This window comes from Dendropsophus ebraccatus, chromosome 12 (genome assembly GCF_027789765.1).
Source record: "Dendropsophus ebraccatus isolate aDenEbr1 chromosome 12, aDenEbr1.pat, whole genome shotgun sequence".
Lineage (NCBI taxonomy): Eukaryota > Metazoa > Chordata > Amphibia > Anura > Hylidae > Dendropsophus > Dendropsophus ebraccatus.
This window is the reverse complement of record NC_091465.1, coordinates 49,489,319-49,509,601: the sequence shown is the minus strand read 5'-3', so window position 1 is coordinate 49,509,601 and position 20,283 is coordinate 49,489,319. Positions and strand designations below refer to the sequence as shown.

Here is a 20,283-nt window from a genome sequence, read left to right as displayed (position 1 = left end):
TTGCTAGGATCAACTGAACCAGTTCTACTTTATACCAGTTTGATAAATATCCCCCTTTGTTATTGGGTAATTAAAAATTACACTCAGATTTACTATTCTATGCACAATGCTACGTGGTGTGATACATGAAGCTAACCTGAGTACAATTTGGGAGTAACCCATTATAACCATTCATGAGCTTTTACAATTCATACTTTTATATTAAATATATTAAAAATCCCGGTTCATTGCCTTTTTAGCAGCATAATCCAAAGTGAAGAAATAGAAAAAGAAAAAAAAAAAAGAGAGAGATAGGGTTTTGCTAATACATTTTATAAATATGCAGTTCATTTGTTCTTTGATTTTATCGAAACTCAAGGTAAAATGAATCAAATCCTAGCAGCTGATCTGAGGAATCTTAAAAAAAAAAAAAAAATAGATCTGATTTTTTTCCTCCCTTGTTTGTCCTTCTATACTCCGCACACGGACTTTGTCATTTACAGCTATAATAATTGGCACATTTCACCCACAGAGAATACTCCTTCGTTTTAGATTTGTAGCAATACTAAAAGACACTGGGCACAAGGCCATCCATAAAATGAAAAGAAAAAGAATATATATGTGGGAAATAAAGGGAAACACTTTCCCTGTGATTTTTCCAGACCTATAATTGTTACCTGGCCTCACCTTCGATCACAGCTAACAAGCAGGTTGAGGTATAGAGAAGTAACATAGTCCTGTAGATTTATTGTAACCATCAAATTTACATAAAAAAATGACCAAATGTAGTAATTAATTATAATAACTAAGTTCATCCAAAGTGTATATGACCTTCTGATCTGGCCTTTAGGACTTCACACGTTCCATAAAATTGTCTGTGATCTCGGATTCGTGATCACAGACAGTACTATAGCCAATTGCTTTCTATTGGGCTTTTCACACGTTAAATTTTTTTTACAGATCCGCAATTCGTTCTGTGAAAAAAATAGGACATTTCATAACTCAGACGAGATGATGGCATAGATTCCCCCCATAGAAGTCTATGAAATCTGTGTTTTTCACAGATTGCACAGATCTGACATCACCAGTGTCCTTTGCTGTCCTAGGAGAAAACATGCTTTGAAAATTGATATTACGCCGCTGATCCACCAAGGTCCACTGCTGTCTGTGTCAGACATTGAATAATACACTGGCTGATTGACAAAAAAAAACTCTAATGTGGGACTGAAACAATTTTCTGAAGAAGGGATAATAAAACACAAGATTTCCACTAGAGGTAAAAAAAAAAAATCTTTCTATCTATCTACACTACCGTTCAAAAGTTTGGGGTCACCCAAACAATTTTGTGTTTTCCATGAAAAGTCTCACTTCTTCACCACCATACGTTGTGAAATGAATAGAAAATAGAGTCAAGACATTGACAAGGTTAAAAATAATGATTTGTATTTGAAATAACATTGTTTTTACATCAAACTTTGCTTTGGTCAAAGAATCCTCCTTTTGCAGCAATTACAGCATTGCACACCTTTGGCATTCTAGCTATTAATCTGTTAAGGTAAGCTGGAGAAATTGCACCCCACGCTTCTAGAAGCAGCTCCCACAAGTTGGATTGGTTGGATGGGCACTTCTGGCGTACCATGCGGTCAAGCTGCTCCCACAACAGCTCAATGGGGTTCAGATCTGGTGACTGCGCTGGCCACTCCATTACCGATAGAATACCAGCTGCCTGCTTCTGCTATAAATAGTTCTTGCACAATTTGGAGGTGTGTTTAGGGTCATTGTCCTGTTGTAGGATGAAATTGGCTCCAATCAAGCGCTGTCCACTGGGTATGGCATGGCGTTGCAAAATTGAGTGATAGCCTTCCTTATTCAGAATCCCTTTTACCCTGTACAAATCTCCTACCTTACCAGCACCAAAGCAACCCCAGACCATCACATTACCTCCACCATGCTTAACAGATGGCGTCAGGCATTCTTCCAGCATCTTTTCATTTGTTCTGCGTCTCACAAACGTTCTTCTTTGTGATCCAAACACCTCAAACTTGGATTCATCCGTCCACAACACTTTTTTCCAGTCTTCCTCTGTCCAATGTCTGTGTTTTGCCCATCTTAATCTTTTTCTTTTATTGGCCAGTCTCAGATATGGCTTTTTCTTTGCCACTCTGCCCTGAAGCCCAAAATCCTGCAGCCGCAGTTATCTTCATTGAAAAGTAAAGTGCTTTTCCTTCAAAAATAATGACATTTTAATGTGACCCCAAACTTTTGAACGGTAGTCTATCTATCTATCTATCTATCTATCTATCTATCATTGCTTGTTCCATGCCATCATCACACTGTTTTTTTCCCCCATGAATAGACTTTCTACATTTACTATGTCTATAGAGCAGCATTCGCGTACAAACGTCACTATGAGTCATGTTACAGAGCTCTTCTTTATATAGCTTCATATACCTTCTCTTCACCACTCTCTTCATGTGTTACTCTTGATAAAGATGGAGTGAGTTCATAGAAGCACATTGAGGTGGTTTAGTTACTTTTCTTTTCTTTTTGTGTGATACACATATCAATTAATGAACACTTTTCCTGAAGGAAGTCTCAGATTTCCTATCAGTGGGGTTAAATCATAAAGTGGTGCTGTATATAGGGGTCAGGGTCTGCTTCAGCCCCCTCCCTCCTCTCCTAGGCAGAAGGATAAGTATTTTACAACTGTTGATGAACCCGTGATACCTCTTCAGCGCTTGCCTCTTTTCTTTTCTTTTTTTTTTTTTTTTTTACTATGGTTTAGTATTTGTGGCTTAGATAGCTTCATGTCTGTTTTCTTTTTTTTTTTTTTATCTTTGTTTACACTCCTTATATTGAACTATGACACTACATTCATCACATGCATGAGTTTTCCCTTAAGACTGATATCTTTAGCTCCTTCAGACCAACAGACAAACATTTAATTCATGTTATTACACCACATATATCTTTGCTCTTTGCATATTCTTTTTAATATACATATATGTTAGCATTTGATTCATATCCCTTTTTACAATAGGAACAAAATGCAATTCCACTAGGACTTTATTTTATTTATGCTTTGTATCAGAATGTGTAAATGTTTATTGCTACTTTAATGGTGATACTGGTTATGTATATGTTTCATGTAATGGAAGACATCCCCACCTATCTGTTTCTATTGTAATCTCAGCAATATGAACACCAGACTTTCCCGGTCTCCAGTTTTCAGTGCAAATCTGGGAGATTAGCTGGTGTGATTCTGGTGTATTTGTCACACATAGTTTATACTGTACATCTGTTTATGTCTGTGAGATATCTCCTACCTCATACATCTGACAGCATACCTCTCTAATCCCTCTCATTTTGATTGACTTACTGTTATGCAAGATTGAGGACTGGATACATATACAATACTTACATCCCCAATAAAGAAAGGGAAGATATGCAGCCGACAATGATGAAATGAAAGGGATGTATTAACAATTAATGAATTGTCCATTTGGCCCAGCCTGCCAGATAATTGAGCTGTGTAAAGGCTCAATAAATGGCGATTAACAAGATTTAAGCTTGTTACCAGTACCTCTAAAAGGGCCTTTAGCTCTATTTAAAGGGAATGTCTAGATTTGATTTTACTGAGTAGACCTGGATACTGAAACATGATATTTTTTTCTAACCTGTTTCTACTTTCTGATTGAGCAGAATTCTGATCCAGCTCGCTTCTGGCAGGTTCGCTCTGTTGATTTTCATTACAAAAGGCCTTCTGGCCAGGGGCCTCGCCCCAGTACGCCAAACTGCTTGAATAGCAAAGGAATCTAACAACTAACTGTACAGTAATGGCACTAATGTTGAAGGTAAGAGACTTACTGTCATCCTCAGCGAGCCATGCACACAAGGGACATGTGAGCAGGTTTCCTTTTAGACTATGTTCACACACATTATTTGTGCTCAGTATTTTTCAACCAAACCCATAAGTGGATTGAAACATTGAGTGGATGACCGCCATTAAATGTCAAATAATTGCCGTTATTTGACGTTAACTGATGTCCATCCACTAAATTTCAACAGTGTGTGAACATAGCCTTTCTAACTTTCAATTCACTGCTGGTTTTGGTTGAAAAGTAATGACCAAAAATACTGTGTGGGAACATGGCCTAAAGCTGTTGTTATCAGGGGGGTGGGGGCATAGGTGGGGGGGGGGGGTATGGGGGGGTGGGAAGGGTAATGGAGGGGAGTAAATAAATGTAGTAGTATATGTCAATGTGGACAATTCATGCATATATATAATGTCGTATTTTAATTGTATGTTATGGATTTGGATACAAAATAAAAGGAAATTAAAAATAAATAAAAAAAAAAAATAATAAAAAAAAAAGCTGTTGTTATCAGAATTTAATGACATCCTTTGTAGCAAGCCTCATAGACATAGACACAATGAATATCTTATACCTTATGAATACCTTATTCTTAGTATGGGACACATTTGTGAGCGTTGTGACAAACTTACCTTGCAATGCTCCAGCATAAGATTTGAATCCCCCTAAGTGATTCTTGGACTGGCAGGTTTTACTGTCAGGCAGTTTGCAAGTATTTCAAGTGTATGTGGTTGGAGATTAGTAGACTGGTCAAATCACGTTCTGGACCAGAACCATGAGCTCCAATAAAACAGTCCCAGTGTATATTCCCCTTACTGGCTATCAAGTCTAGTTCACCTAGCTAGTGGTCCTTTTACACGGAGCGATAATTTGATTTCGTAGTATAAATGTGTTTTTTATCAGCTTTTAGACGGAACGATATATCGTTTGAAAAACATCGTTATTTTGGTTGTTTTAAGATCACTTAAGCCCATCTCACACATAGGGTGAATTGTTGAAAGACTGTTTAGACGAAGCAATCTGCGAATTTTTAGTGAACGACCAACGATGATTTGAGAACGTGTTGAAAGACCAAAATGAACAATTTCTCGCTCATCGCTTGATCATTCGCTGTGTTTACACGAGCCAAATATTGCTCAAATGCAATTGTTATCGCGAAAATTCAAACGATAATTGCTCTGTGGAAAAAGACCATTGCTCAGCATTTCCTGTGATTTCACTGTGTTCATTCTCTGGCTTATCTGATTTCTGCACCTGTACCTTGACCTTCCTGGTTTTCTGCCTGCCCGTATCTACATTTAGTGTTCCACGCACTTAAGTCTGTGACTGCCGCCATGCCTACCCTGACTGACTGTTACCACAAGCATGCTTTGTGAGCTCATTCTACAGGGAAGAGAATGGAGAGTCGTGAGCAACAGCTATTGTATGTTTCTCTGTGACCTATATACTGATGTCACCGGTCATAGTACTACTGTCTGTGTTGATAAGAAGGGCACTGCTGGGAAATGATTTGTACAGAACAGGAAGTCTCAGTCTTGCTTCAAGCCTAGGGGTGAAAGTTAAAACTGCAAGATTTCATGATTATCTTTTTATACTATACATAGATAGTAAAATAGAAAAAAGTCACCAAAAATTATTTAAACAACATTTGTAACATAAAAACATGATTTCTCAATAGGTACATTTTTTGATGATACATTCCCTTTAACCCCTAGAGGACAGGGACAATTTCAATTTTTGCGTTTTCGTTTTTTCCTCCTTGTGCCTAAAAGGCCATAGCACTTGCATTTTTTTCACCTAGAAACCCACATGAGCCTTTATTTTTTGCACAACTAATTGTACTTTGCAATGACAGGCTGAATTTTTGCATAAAGTACACTGCAAAATCCGATAAAAAAATCAATATGTGGTGAAATTGAAAAAAAACAACCAAAAAAAAAACTATTTTTTTTTTATTGTTGTTTTTACGTTGTTCGCCCTGGGGTAAAACTGTCTTGTTATATATGTTCCTCACGTTATTACAATTACAACGATATGTAACATGTACAACTTTTATTTTATTTGATGGGTTTTCAAAAATTCAAACCATTTTTAAAAAATATATGTTCCTTAATATCGCTCTCTTACCATGCTTATAGCACTTTTATCCTTTGGTCTATGGGGCTGTGTGAGAGATGTCATTTTTTGATCGGTTTTTATTACAATTTTTCTGGATTTGATGCAACCAAAAATGCACTTTGGGATTGTTTTGCACTTACGCCATTTACCGTGCGAGATCAAGAATGAAATAAATTAATAGTTAGGGCGATTACGCACGCAGCGATACCAAACATGTTTATTATTTATTTTTTAACTTTTATTAGAGGAGGGGGCTTTTTATTAATAATAAAACCTTTTTTTTTTTTTTTTTTTACACTTATACTAGAACCCCCCCTGGGGGACTTCTAGTATAAGTACACTGATCTCTCATTGAGATCTATGCAGCATAGTAATACTGCATAGATCAATGAGATAGGCACTCTATTGCTTTCAGCTGCTGCCAAAAGCAATAGAGTGCTGAGCCAGGATCAGCGCCATTATGGCGCAGACCCCAGCCGGTGCCGGAAGCAGGGATCGCGATCCACAAACTAGACACCAGTGAAATTGGCTGCAATAAATGTTCAGATGCAGCTGTTAACTTTGACAGCTGTATCTGAATAGTTAATTAGCGGGTCCGGCGATCGGACCATGCCCGCTAATAACTGCAGTCTCGGGCTACAAGCGGCACCCAGGATCGCGGCGGTTCAGAGCGGGCCCGGCGCGCAGGCCCGCTCTGAACACCCCTAGCGACCGCTGGACATATGGGTACGTCCAAGGTCGTTTAGGGACTGAAACACAAACTAAAAGGTGCAGAACTGACAAACAATGGGAAAAAAGTGCTGTCTGCTAAAACCATCATCCACTCAAACAGCTGGGGGTAACCTAAGCCAAATTCTCAGCATTTTAATATTGATAACCTATCCTAACTATAGGTTATCAACTTGAAAGTCCCAGACCACATTTTTAATGGTGAATATTGGTGCACACAATGATATTGAGATCTTCCCAGAAAGCCATTGGAATGTGCAGCTTATATGAAGCCTAAGGGTAGGGTGTAACATAACTGATCCAGCACAGTCAAGATGCTTTCGTGATAGAATCAATTATTACTGCCATATTACTGTTTGGTGAAGGTTTCTAATTAATTAATGTAACTGTCAAATTATACAGCCATGAATGAATATACCCTATAGTATTGCATTGCACCGAACAGTATGTCCATGTGAGTTTCAATAACATCATGGCTGGATTTCAGCCTCACAGCTTCCATGACATGATACAACACCTTATGCTTTCAAACTTATAAACAAGGGTAATATAGTGAATTTTTAGGAGACATCTATAGCAATTTTATTCTAGACCCTGAGACGCATGATGCGACAAAATCCATTTTTCCATTTATTGCGGTCGTTTTGTCTCATCCTTGATTATGAGCATGAGATTATGAGCATGCTACTAATGGCGGCTGAATTAAAGAAAGTTCTTATCTGGTGTTCTAATTAGCTAATCACATTTTCTCTTGATCAGTAAGAGATACTAATCATCCCCTGAGCCTTTCTTTGTGATTGGAGCATACTATGTACATCAGAACAATTATCTCAAGCAGATGCAAAGAAGAGAAGGAAAAAAAAAAACTTCTTGACAATCAGACAGCCCTTCTATTTATTTTAGTGTTCTGCTTCGTGTTAGATTCCAGCTCAGATCTCACGCTCATCGCTTCATAAAATCCTGATGGCGCTTTGGTGAAGAAAGTAATATTACACTCACTGCTTCACAATTCGGCCTGATAAGACTATGTTTACCTAGCACAGCCACATAACATAAATCTTGAAGACTGTGTAGCACTTTTTATGATTATTTTTGTTCTTTATTGTGTTTCTTTTATACTATATTTAAAATGGACAGGTTTTTCATTTGCTTTTATTTGATTCTAATCTATCTCCTCATTAAATCTAAACCACAATTTTCTTTAATAACAAATACAAACAGTAAATGCTTTAGCTTTTCGAAACAAAAAAGTTCATCAGTAAACTCTTATAAAGCCTGGTCAAATGTGGAGCCCTTCGTGAACTCTAGGACTAATGTGTAGCTTTATCAGTAAAGCTAGACCTAGACTTTTGTGTATAATTTCCTAAAATAAACATTTCTTATTGTTTTTAAATGAGTTGTCCAGGGAGCAGAAGAGGGCTAAAGCCTTCTGCTCCATGGTGCTGAAACTTGTTTTTTCACCTCCCTTATGAGATTTGGAGGGGAGCTAAGTTGCGATCATCATGTGTGGATTCCAACTCCTGGTTAGTGGTTGGCTTGAGTCATGGCCCTCTAGTGGTGACTTGTGCCAAACACAATCCAGGAAGTGCAGCTCATCATGTAGTGGGGCTCCATTACATATAAGTGAGAAAGGTAAGTATGAGAGATGAGCGGTAATCAGATGCAGCCCGCCTGTGTTCGGCCATGCTGGAGGTTTGATTATCTCTAGTAAATATGGCTTTCCCATTTGCTCTTCCCCACCACACCTAAATATCCTTTCCCTACTAGATTCTCAATAAATATTTTAAAATCTGCATCTAAGACTGTATTCACCAGGTGTTTATCTTAGGTGGAGTCCATCTACAGAGGAAACTCTATTACCTCTGGTTCTACAAGGGGAGAAAAAAAGATACAAAAATTATCTTATTTATAGTATATTAGAAAAAGAAAATCTGGGTGATATGTTTAATATAATAAGAGTAAAGTAGGAGGTAAGCCACAACGGCAAGTTACATTTCCACAGCAGCTATACAGAATGCTGTGAGCGAACACATCGAAAGATCACAAAATATTTCAGTTCCACATCTTCAACTGAACTAGCCTGTAGCAAAATAGCTATGAACAAGGAACGCTAAAAATAAAACAATGACATCCTCAACTATCCATGCTTCGAAAGTTATCATAAAAGGGAGTATAAGGATATCTCAGGGAGAAACAAAAAGAAAAAGTGATATAGGATATAAGATATAGGACACAAAAAACACTGAACTACAACCATGACAATTAAGAGCACCTAAACGGCAAAGTGCAAGATTATCTAAAGAAGCTAAAAGGGAAGTATTGGAGTTTAGGTACTTACGCTTTCCTGTGGAGAGACTTCGGTTATATCCAACAGGGCTGAAATACTCAAAGATGAAAACAGTCACAGCGACCACAGTAAGACACATGACAAACATCATGACCCAGACGGCAGGGCTGTATGGCTCTGGAAAAGAGGATAAGACTCTTGAGTATAAAAATAATAGAATATAAATGAATAGTAGAACATATACCAGGATCTTGAGAACCATTCTTCTGTTCTGTTATAACAGTAATAAGACTATTATAATTATCCATCTTAAGATTAGGGTTACACACAGTAAAATAAAGGCTAAACACAATCATAAAACGTAAAACCTCTGTATTTTAAGGTTATTACTATTATTATAAATACAGTTATTACTGTATTTTACTGTTATTTTACAGTGTGTGAAGATGGCCATAGGCTATGTTCACAAACCATCTTTAAAGTAAAACAACAGCCATAGAAATTGTCATGATCATTTTTTATGTCCGTCCTTATCAAATAACTGCGGTTAAAAAAAAAAAAAAAAAACAGTGTGTAACACAGCCTGTAAGTGGAATAAGCAGCACTTTTAGCTTATGTTCACAAACTGTATAAACAATAGCCATTCCGCATGAACAACAGTTGTGCAACATGTTCTTTAATTCCGGTCATAGGTAGCGTTAAACAACGGCCATTGTTAACACAGCGTGTGAGCATTGCCTTATGCATAATGTTAGGCAGTATTTTAATAAGTATGATTTTTCTTTTATTGGTTTTCACTGTATACCAAGAGATTACACAAGTACATGCTGAAGTTACATTCCTGCTTGACCTCCAGGATGCATGCCGCTGATATCAAGGCCTTCGTGTGTCCTACATCCTTAGGCTGGGTTCACACTATGTATATTTGAGGCTGTATTTGTGAGGCTGTATAGCAACCAAAACCAGGAGTGGATTGAAAACACAGAAAGGCTATGTTCACATAATGTTGTAATTGAGTGGATGGCCGTCATTTAATGGCAAATTTTTGTTGTTATTTTAAAACAACGGCTGTTATATTGAAATAATGGCAGTTATTTACCGTTATATGGCGGCCATCCACTCAATTTCAACATTGTGTGAACAGAGCCTTTCTGTGTTTTCAATCCACTCCTGGTTTTGGTTGCTATGAGGACCTGACTTGAGGACCAAATACTGCCTGAAGTATACAGTGTGTGAACCCAGCCTTATCCTGCACAGGTGCCATATCAGGGATAAAACAGTGCACTTAAGCTGAGGGAATAGGTTTCGGATGCTCAGCCCTTGATATCAGCAGGGTGCGAGCTTGAGCTTGACCAAAATGTTTATTCATAGAGAAGAGGAAGGAGGAAGAGTGGTCAGGCTTGCCAGACCACGGAACAAACACTGAGCCACAACTCGCCTTTGACTCTTCTCTACTGTAAGAAAATAACGATTGTGCTGAATCTCCTCCTAGAACAGTTATACAAAAGGTACTATGTCTACTAGAGCACTGTCATCTGTATCTCCTGGGTCTGGTCCCTGACAGATTCCCTTTAAAGGGAACCTATCACACGGTGTGCCGGGGCAGGGCCCGCCCGAACCCCTAGATACTTACTCTTTCCTGGAAGTCCCACTCCTGGACCTGGTCTAATGCTAAACACCAGAGAGGAGTCCGACGTCCATAGAAAATGACTGGAGCCATCATTTTCTATGGGAGTCGGACTCATCTCTGGTTTACGACGGAGATATCCCTTTAACTTTTTTAAAAACACTAATGCATTTTTTCCCAATATGATAGCATTTATGTATCCAGTCTCTGTCTAGGTTCAGTGGTTATTATTAACGTTAATCCAATTTGGACAGACAATTAGTAGAAACATCTGCTTAAATGTCAATAACATTCATAGATTCGCCTTGTTTCTCCAGGGAACATTTTGAAAGCAAAGTTGTTTCTATTTTTTCTTTTTTTTTCCGTTGAGGCACTTGGCTCTATGACTGGTCTTGAGTCAAGGATTCTTTTTTTTTAATGATTTCTCCTCCAAGTAATCTTCAGTCCACTAGAAAAAATGCTTCCTGATAGTTTGTGATGAAAACACCAGGAAATCTAATAAGTTTTGCTGTTCTGCAGAGCAGGAGATCCTTTTCTATTACTGTTCCTCTTCTCAGGTGTACTACTGCCACAAAGGCAAGACAAGGCACAAGTGTAAGTGGCACTTTGAATAGCTTAGATTGGTCCTACACTAATATGTGAGCTATCACAATGAAACACTAAGCTGGAGACCTTACAATTTCAGTATGACAGAACATATCACCAGCTACTATCTCTCAGCCTCAATCTCTCCCAAGTATTTTTTTTTATAGCAGAAAGTACATTTCTTCCCTAAAGTATATACTGAATTGTAATTGCACAAATTGTCATTTAGTTGAGCTGAAACCAAGTCCTAGCTGTAATTTATTTTTCAATCCTCACTTATTATTTTCAGGTTAGACAGTGTTGCATTTAAAACTATGCAAAGTTTAGTGTGACATTTTCATATGTTCCCAAAAAGGAAAAAAAAAATCTTTTGTCTAAAATGCAATAATTGGCAAATTTAGGCTATGTTCAAATGATGGCTGTTTTTATTGGATGGGTATCATTTAACGACTGTTATTAGAAAATAATTTGCCATTAAAAGATATCCATCTAAATAAAAATGGTGAGCTATAATATATCTTAAAGATTTAAACTGAAAAATATGTTTTAATGTAGAACTTTATTACAATACATTAGTGTCCATTTATAAGCCTGTTATTTATCTTTTAAGGTTAAGTTCACATACTGTCCAAATGACGGCCATTATTTTTTAGTGTGCGGCATTTGATTACTGGTGGCTGCAGAAGTTGGATGCAGTGTTAGGGCTCACTGGAAACTTGGATACAGCCAAAGGCATTCAACTTCTGTAGCCCCCGGTAATCAAATGCCCCACTAAAAATAGTGGCCATAATTTTGACGATGTGTGAACATAGCCTTAAAAGACAAGTAAATTTATATGGCATAATCTGCTTGAGATTCGCTTATCTCTAATCACCATTCACCTATAAATGGGTCCATACGGATGCACACCTTTAGTGGTCTCCGTAATCACAAGCCTGCGGACACAGACAGCAGTATAGACATGTGAACCAGGCCCTATAGTGTCCAAATTATTGAACAAATACATTTCAATTTACAGTTGTGCAACTATACCATTCATTTCTTTAAATTACATTTCAGAAGACAGCATTAATGCTGACAGTGATATCCCATATATATCTAGCAGAGATGGAAAAGAAAATTATTATATTATCCTAGTAGAAACATAGACAGTATGAAAAAAAATACATGCACCGTCTATGCAGCCTTCTGCAATGGAAGATTACATTTTATACTGATAAGGTATAGAGAAGATCCCTCATCGCCATTTGTGTCATCCAGCTATAGTAGGTTATCAGAAGTCTGACACTTGGTTTCTAAAGCATTTTTCCTGACATCCTGTGGATGTTATTTGCCTAAACTTTGTACTTCAGAAGATCAATGGGCAGTGTGGTCGCTTTGAGATTTTGTAAATTCGATGTGCCCTTTTTGCTTAGGGCTGGTTCACGCTGAGCAAACACGGCGCAATTCCGCGGCGGAGCTTTCTGATGCGGAATTGCGCCATGTTTGCTCAGTGTGAACTGGCTCTTATATAGTTTTTTTTTTTTTTTTTAAAGGATGTATTTTTGGGATAAACTTCAACAATTGCTTGACACGTTTTATGCTCTTTTTAGTTGTGTTGCCCTGCAGTTCCCAACACAGCCATTGGTGGCAGCAGAGGGGCCATGTCACCTCAATGTAGGAAAAAAAATATTTTAAGGATTTTACAACGTTTTATAAATTTTATATAAAGATATGCCAAAAATATAATTTTTATTGTCTAGAATTGTAGAAAAATCACTTCAGTCATTATCACAACTTATCACACCTTTATACTGGTGTCAAGATGACAGCCGCTTACAAAAAAATTGTCTAGGGGCTTATTTCCCCGTCCCATATTTTTCAGATGCTACGGACGAAGCTCTGTAGTGCAATGTTTCCCCATCCAGCATGATGTATCATTATCATGCCGGGAGCAGGGAAACTGTTTGAATATCCACAGCACTGTAATGAAGCAACTGCTCAGAGAACCTTATACACAATAACTTCTAAGGCATCCTACTTTATTTGTGTTAGACACTACTAAAGTGTATATATATATATATATATATATATATATATATATATATATATATAATATTTGATTGAAACAGCTGGTTTTTTTTTTATATTTGCTATTGTAAAATGAAAGATAGCAATATGGAAACAAAAATGTACTGTTTTCATTAAATATTAACTATAACAGGGAACTGTATCATTGCCAAGGACCGCTAATACCGCTCCCTATGATAGTGGTGTAATACTGCTTTCCCAGTTGCATTTCATAGGTGTTGACATCATTTTCTAAAGGTATTATGATTGACTTGGTCTCATCTTTACTCGTTTAGATTCAAATTTTCGATCAGATACTCGATCTGAAACAAATCTTTCGAGAAGTGCAATACTCAATCGAGTATTGCTCACTCATCTCTAATTATAATTAAAGATGAGGGTCAAAGAGGTAGCGACTCTCCTTAAGGAGAGCCCGTCATATAGATGTGTGGAGACTTACAGACCATTGCTGCTCCACTAAGAATTCTGGGAAGAAAGCATATGCAAAATAGCTCTCACACCTCTTTAGCAAAGAGATGTCCCTTCAAGTCAAGTCTCGCTCAGTCAAGGAGCCGTAGAACATTGACTGGGGATTTTATGCCAAGCCAAACAATCTCTTCAAAAGGAAAGATTTCCCATCTGCAGATAGCTATTTCGGGGTTTTTGCCCCTCATCAGTGCAGAGCAGGGTGTTGGAGTTTGGAGAGATTGTTTGGCTTGGCATAAAATCCCCAGTCAATGTTCTAAGTCACTACCCCTTTGACCCACGTCAATACAATTCTCATTAGCCAGCCAACATACTGCTCTGCACTGATGAGGGGCAAAAACCCTGAAATAGCTATCTGCAGATGGGAAATCTTTCCTTTTGGAGAGATTGGCTTGGCATATAGTCAATGTTCTAAGGCTCCTTGACTGAGACTTGACTGAAAGGGACATCTCTTTGCTCAATTAAAGATGAGCAGATTTACAGTAACAATGAAGCGAATAACTTTGTTAGCTTGGCAGCCGACAGTCTTTTGACTCCATGGGTGCTGGGAAAAGCTGGATCCATTCCTTGAATATGGGGAAAAGTCTCCCAGGACTGGATCCAGCTTTTCCTGGCACCTGGTGAGATAAAAGGCAGCAGGCTGATATGCTGACTGCCAAGCTAATGAAGTGATTCACTTTTATTACTGTAAATTCATCATCTCTAATCATGATCATTATTAGCGGCCATCTTTTTTACCAAGATAGCCATGTTTGCCCAATATGTTCCTGAAGTGTGAACGTGGCTTAAGTGTGCAAATTGTTTGTAGGACTAGCACAAGACTTTTTTTGGATAAATGTCACATTTTGGACACATCATTTTAATCATATTAAGTAAAAGTTGTGTTTAATTTATGCTTCAAACCACATACAGTACTTTGGCCTTCTCTACAATTGTCTTTTTGTTTCTTCTTGTCAAATGAATTACACCCCTTACAAGTGCTGGGTCCTGGATTCAATTTCATCCTTGCTATTTTACTCAGAAAGCAAACAGAGCTATTACTTATAGGCCTTAATGAAATACCTAAGGCAGAAGCTGCAGATAAGGTGGCTGAGGAGTGCAGATCATTGGTTTATTCGTAGTAAAGTAAATGAGCTATTCAGGCTATAGTGGCTCTTAGTTAATGACATTTTTATCTTATATTGCACTTACACTACAAATCTAAAACAGCATATTGCCTGCATGTAAATGCACATTGTAAGTTGTTAGGTGTCACAATCTCTTGTGGTAGAAGATAACACCATAAGAAACAAGAATCGAGTCAATTCTAAGACTTGGTACAACTCTTAAGCTGTTTTAGGTCTTATGGATGCAAATGTAACATGGCTTCATACATCTAGAGGTGCATGAAGCTGTAATGTACTGTACATTCTTATCCTCCTTGTTTCATACAAAGGAATCCTAATACTTATACTTTTGTTGGATTCAAGAATATACATTTTCACACACAATTTTTAGGGTGTGATCACACGTACAGGATCCACAGCAGATTTGATGGTGCAGATTTGAAGTTGCAGATTCAAAACAAATCAAATCTGCGCCTTCAAATCTGCTGCAGATCTTGAAGGTGTGAACGCACCCTAAAGCAGTATTATAAAAGTGTAAAACAGTTGCCGTAATTTACAATTAACCCCTTCTTTCCCGGGCCAATTTTCGTTTTTTTCTGTTTTTTCCTCCTCGTGTTTAAATGGCCACAGCAATTGCATTTTTTCACATACAGACCCAAATGAGCCCTTACTTTTTGCCCCACTAATTGTACTTTGCAATGGAAGACTTAATTTTTGCATAAAATATGCTGTGAAATGAGAAAAAAATTATATGGGTGGTGAAAATAAAACACAATATTTCTTATTTGGGGGGGGGGTGTATTTACGCCATGCACCCTATGGTAAAACTGTTATCTATCTATGTTATCTTTGTTCCTCAAGTCGATATGATTACAACGATATGCAACTTGCATGACTTTTATTTTATTTTACAGCTTTTAAAAAATTTAAACCTTACAGAAATATTAAATGTTCCTTAAAATTGCTCTATTCCCATACTTATAACACTTTTATCCTCTGGTCTATGGGGCTTAGTGAGGTGTCATTTTTTTTGCGCCACGATGTGTACTTTCTATCGGTATCTTACTTGCGTATATGCGACTTTTTGATCACTTTTTATGACAGTTTTTCTGGATTTGATGTAACCAAAAATGCGCAAGTTTTCACTTTGGAATTTTTTTGCACTTACACCGTTTACCAGGCAAGATCAGGAATGTTATAATTTAATAGTTCGGGCGATTACGCATGCGGCGAAACCAAATATGTTTGTTTATTATTATTTTTTTATAAAATGGGAAAATAGGGGTGATTCAAACTTTTATTAGGGGAGGTTATTTTTTTTATTATTAAAAACATTATATTTTTTTTACTAACAGTAATTAGAAGCCCCCTGGGGGACTTCTATATACGCAGCACTGATCTCCCATTGAGATCAATGCTGTGTATATAATAGAGCACCATCAGATCAGTGCTCTATCATAATGGTCTGCTGTAGACCACATACATAGAATGCCAAGCAGGGATCAGCGTCGGCCAACTAAGTACGGCGGATGTGTCTAGTGGCCGGATTTCCCCCCCCCCCCCCCCCCCCCGTGATGCAGGAGGGGGGGAGATCCGGCCACTAGACACCAGGGAAGGCACTGTAAAGCACAGTTAGATGCAGCTGTCATGTTTGACAGCTGCATCTAACTGTCCTAATTAGCGAGTGCGGCAGTAAGCAGCCGATCGTGGCGGTTCAGAGCAGGACCACGCTGATTTCTCCTGTGGTGGCGCTAAAGGGAAACCAGACACCTAATGCCATGTTTTCCTTAAGATAACAGTTGGCAATCAAGACGCAAGGGGATGCCTTTCTGATCTGCTGATTGACAAGCACAATTCTGTGGGGATTGTCTGTGGTCAACAAACCCTTTTATTTCCTTTTATTACATTTTCTTTTCATGTTATACACCTTTCAGTCATGAATTACAATACTTAAAGTTAAAGTTTGATCACCCCACGTTTATTCGCAGGTTATTACCATTGTGTTATCTTCCCGTTCTTTTTATCTGACAGCTCTGCAGAGCCTGCAAATGGGATTTCACAGTGTACAATCAAGCACAGAAAATAAAACTGTAGTAAAAAGTTGAGCTGAGCTAGTGCTCAGCCGGTACAGTATAGACTTAACCTCTGCACTGCAGCACTAACAACAACAAAAAAGAACAACATATTGTCTATTAACATGGTAGTCATTTTACATGCCAAGATAATACATTAAAGAGTAAAGGCCCTATAACATTGTCCGTAACGGCTGTTACAGACGATAATTGCTTTGTGTTATAGAAAGGTAAAAGGCAGTGATCGGCTGATATCCACAATGTTGATTCATCGTTGTCTTTCAACATGCAGCACACCGCCACTATCTCCTATCTCCTCTGTCATTGACTGGAGAGCAAGCTGCAGCCATTTCTGTAGAATGCAGTGCTAAGTCACCAATAGAAAGGCATGAAGCATGAACAACACTTGTACTGACTATGGGCCAACAATCTGTCTGGGGCAAAGAGATGAGGAAGGATGTTGAACCCATAGATCGCTCTATGGATGAGACTAAAATGTGTCTCCCTCCATCTCTCCCTAGGCTCTGTCCTACAAATAGTGGCCCAACCCTCTAAAAAAAAAAATGTTGGTAACGTGTTGTCATCAAAAATGGCAGCCCACCTATTAAACATATTAGAGGTCAGCAGATCAGCTGCTCTGTCCCCCAGTTTTGCATACAAATAGGACAGTGATGAATTTGCTGGTGGCTTATCGATCATTGGATACATTTCGGCAGATTGCGTCAGGAGGTAGAGGTCCTTTAGACGAAAAGATAAAAAGCTGTTGACTTGGGAATAGTCAAGGAATTGATACGGTTGTAATGAAAATTTGGCACATAGCTTGTGAAATGTAAGGAGCCCATGCTCTTGATGGTGGAATAATTGATGAAGAAAGCATTTCCCTGCCGCTCTACATTTTAGAAACATAGGATTATCTCTACCCTGGCTAAATTATGGGTAACCCCAGAGAGAGAGGTATCTGGAAATTAATTGCAACAGGCCATACAGTGGCATGTAGAAGGAGTGCTGAGTATTTAGTGTGTAACAATGCAGGTAAAGACCATGAAGCCCCAGGAAGATTTCCAAAGTGTTTTTAGAATTGAAACTTGAGCTTTGTAGCCAAAAACATAATGCCAATTTTGAGAAACTAAGCATCCTAATGAGGTAGCATTTGCCTAAAAAGGAGAGTGGAAGATTCTCCCACTTTTCAAGCTCAGAAATGATTTTCTTAAATAAAAGGGGATATTTTTAACCCCTTCACGTTAGCAATCTAAATATATACGTTCCTATTGCACATGCCCCGTGCAGTAGGAATGTAAATATACACTCACCGGCCACTTTATTAGGTACACCATGCTAGTAACGGGTTGGACCCCCTTTTGCCTTCAGAACTGCCTCAATTCTTCGTGGCATAGATACAACAAGGTGCTGGAAGCATTCCTCAGAGATTTTGGTCCATATTGACATGATGGCATCACACATTTGCCGCAGATTTGTCGGCTGCACATCCATGATGCGAATCTCCCATTCCACCACATCCCAAAGATGCTCTATTGGATTGAGATCTGGTGACTGTGGAGGCCATTTGAGTACAGTGAACTCATTTTCATGTTCAAGAAACTAGTCTAAGATGATTCTAGCTTTATGACATGGCGCATTATCCTGCTGAAAGTAGCCATCAGATGTTGGGTACATTGTGGTCATAAAGGGATGGACATGGTCAGCAACAATACTCAGGTAGGCTGTGGCATTGCAACAATGCTCAATTGGTACCAAGGGGCCCAAAGAGTGCCAAGAAAATATTCCCCACACCATGACACCACCACCACCAGCCTGAACCGTTGATACAAGGCAGGATGGATCCATGCTTTCATGTTGTTGACGCCAAATTCTGACCCTACCATCCGAATGTCGCAGCAGAAATCGAAACTCATCAGACCAGGCAATGTTTTTCCAATCAAAAACTCACAGCTGCGTTGTACAATGTATTACGCAGAGAAACTGGTCAAAAATACGTGAAATAATTATATAGGCTAACGGAATCACGTATTAAAATATAACTTTTAATAATTCATTTAAAAGTGTTGTATAGACAACCTCGCTACAACAGCAAAACAAGAACAAGAAATTATGTCCAAATATTAAAAGGGCACCTTACAACAATGCTGGAGTATTAAATCTCCAGGTACCCTGTTTTACTCGTACTCAATGGTACTGATAGATACGTAAAACAAGGTAATCACTAATAGTGTACTATTTCTGTCTTACTATTTCTGTCTTTACGCGTTTCACCCAGAGGTCACTCTGGGATCATCAGAAGACTATAGAATGACACAATGATTCATTATAGAGATTAGTAAAGTAACTATAAATGATACAGAAATGCAGATGTAATGGGTTACCATGTATTAGGAGCCCAGCCGGGCAATATACATGTATACACCTGTTATGGGGGTGTGAGATAAAGGGCGACAATGTGGTTCCTGATGTCTGTAATCAGATGTCCATGCAGTTTATATTACACTCTCAGGAGGTAGGCCCCCGATATACACTTGGAGCGCCTAGTCAAGACAGTGTGGCGATATATAGGAATGCAATAAGAATTCTGAATAAATGTAATAGTGTACCAAAGACCATATTGTGCAGGATGAAACACACACTTTTCTGGCAGAAGGGGTCTATAGGATGCCGGGGTAGCAGCCTACAGATACAGAGGTATCACTCAACTGAATGTGTTGGGGTTTAAGACAATGCTTATATCAATTCCCCTGATACCCCATAGGGCTTACTACACCTTTCTTGCATATATGACTCCCAGACTATTTCATAGTTTCCACCAAGCAGATGATATAGATGAACAGTCATTGGTATCTGATGTCACAAAGCATATCACACAAGTTATATTATAGTCGCATAACCACAAACGAGACGGTCAGAACCACATGTCCCCTAAGGGATCACTCACTGTCCCCAACGTGCCCGAGATGGTGATTCCGGCCCGAGATTTAATACTCCAGCATTGTTGTAAGGTGCCCTTTTAATATTTGGACATAATTTCTTGTTCTTGTTTTGCTGTTGTAGCGAGGTTGTCTATACAACACTTTTAAATGAATTATTAAAAGTTATATTTTAATACGTGATTCCGTTTAGCCAATGTTTTTCCAATCTTCTACTGTCCGATTTAGATGAGCTTGTGCAAATTGTAGCCTCAGTTTCCTGTTCTTAGCTGAAAGGAGTGGCACCCGGTGTGGTCTTCTGCTGCTGTAGCCCATCTGCCTCAAAGTTGGACGTACTGTGCATTCAGAGATGCTCTTCTGCCTACCTTGGTTGTAACGGTTGGCTATTTGAGTCACTGTTGCCTTTCTATCAGCTCAAACCAGTCTGCCCATTC

The 20,283-nt window shown here is 38.4% G+C and overlaps 1 protein-coding gene across 1 annotated transcript in view; it reads right to left on the bottom strand.

The window, feature by feature from the left end:
* The window catches only part of GRIN2D (glutamate ionotropic receptor NMDA type subunit 2D), a 242,091-nt gene that overhangs the window by 91,913 nt on the left and 129,895 nt on the right, over nt 1-20,283 (bottom strand). The window contains exon 7 of the mRNA XM_069946428.1: nt 9,040-9,165. Coding sequence (XP_069802529.1) covers nt 9,040-9,165 — 126 coding nt within the window. The remainder of the gene's footprint in view (nt 1-9,039; nt 9,166-20,283) is intronic.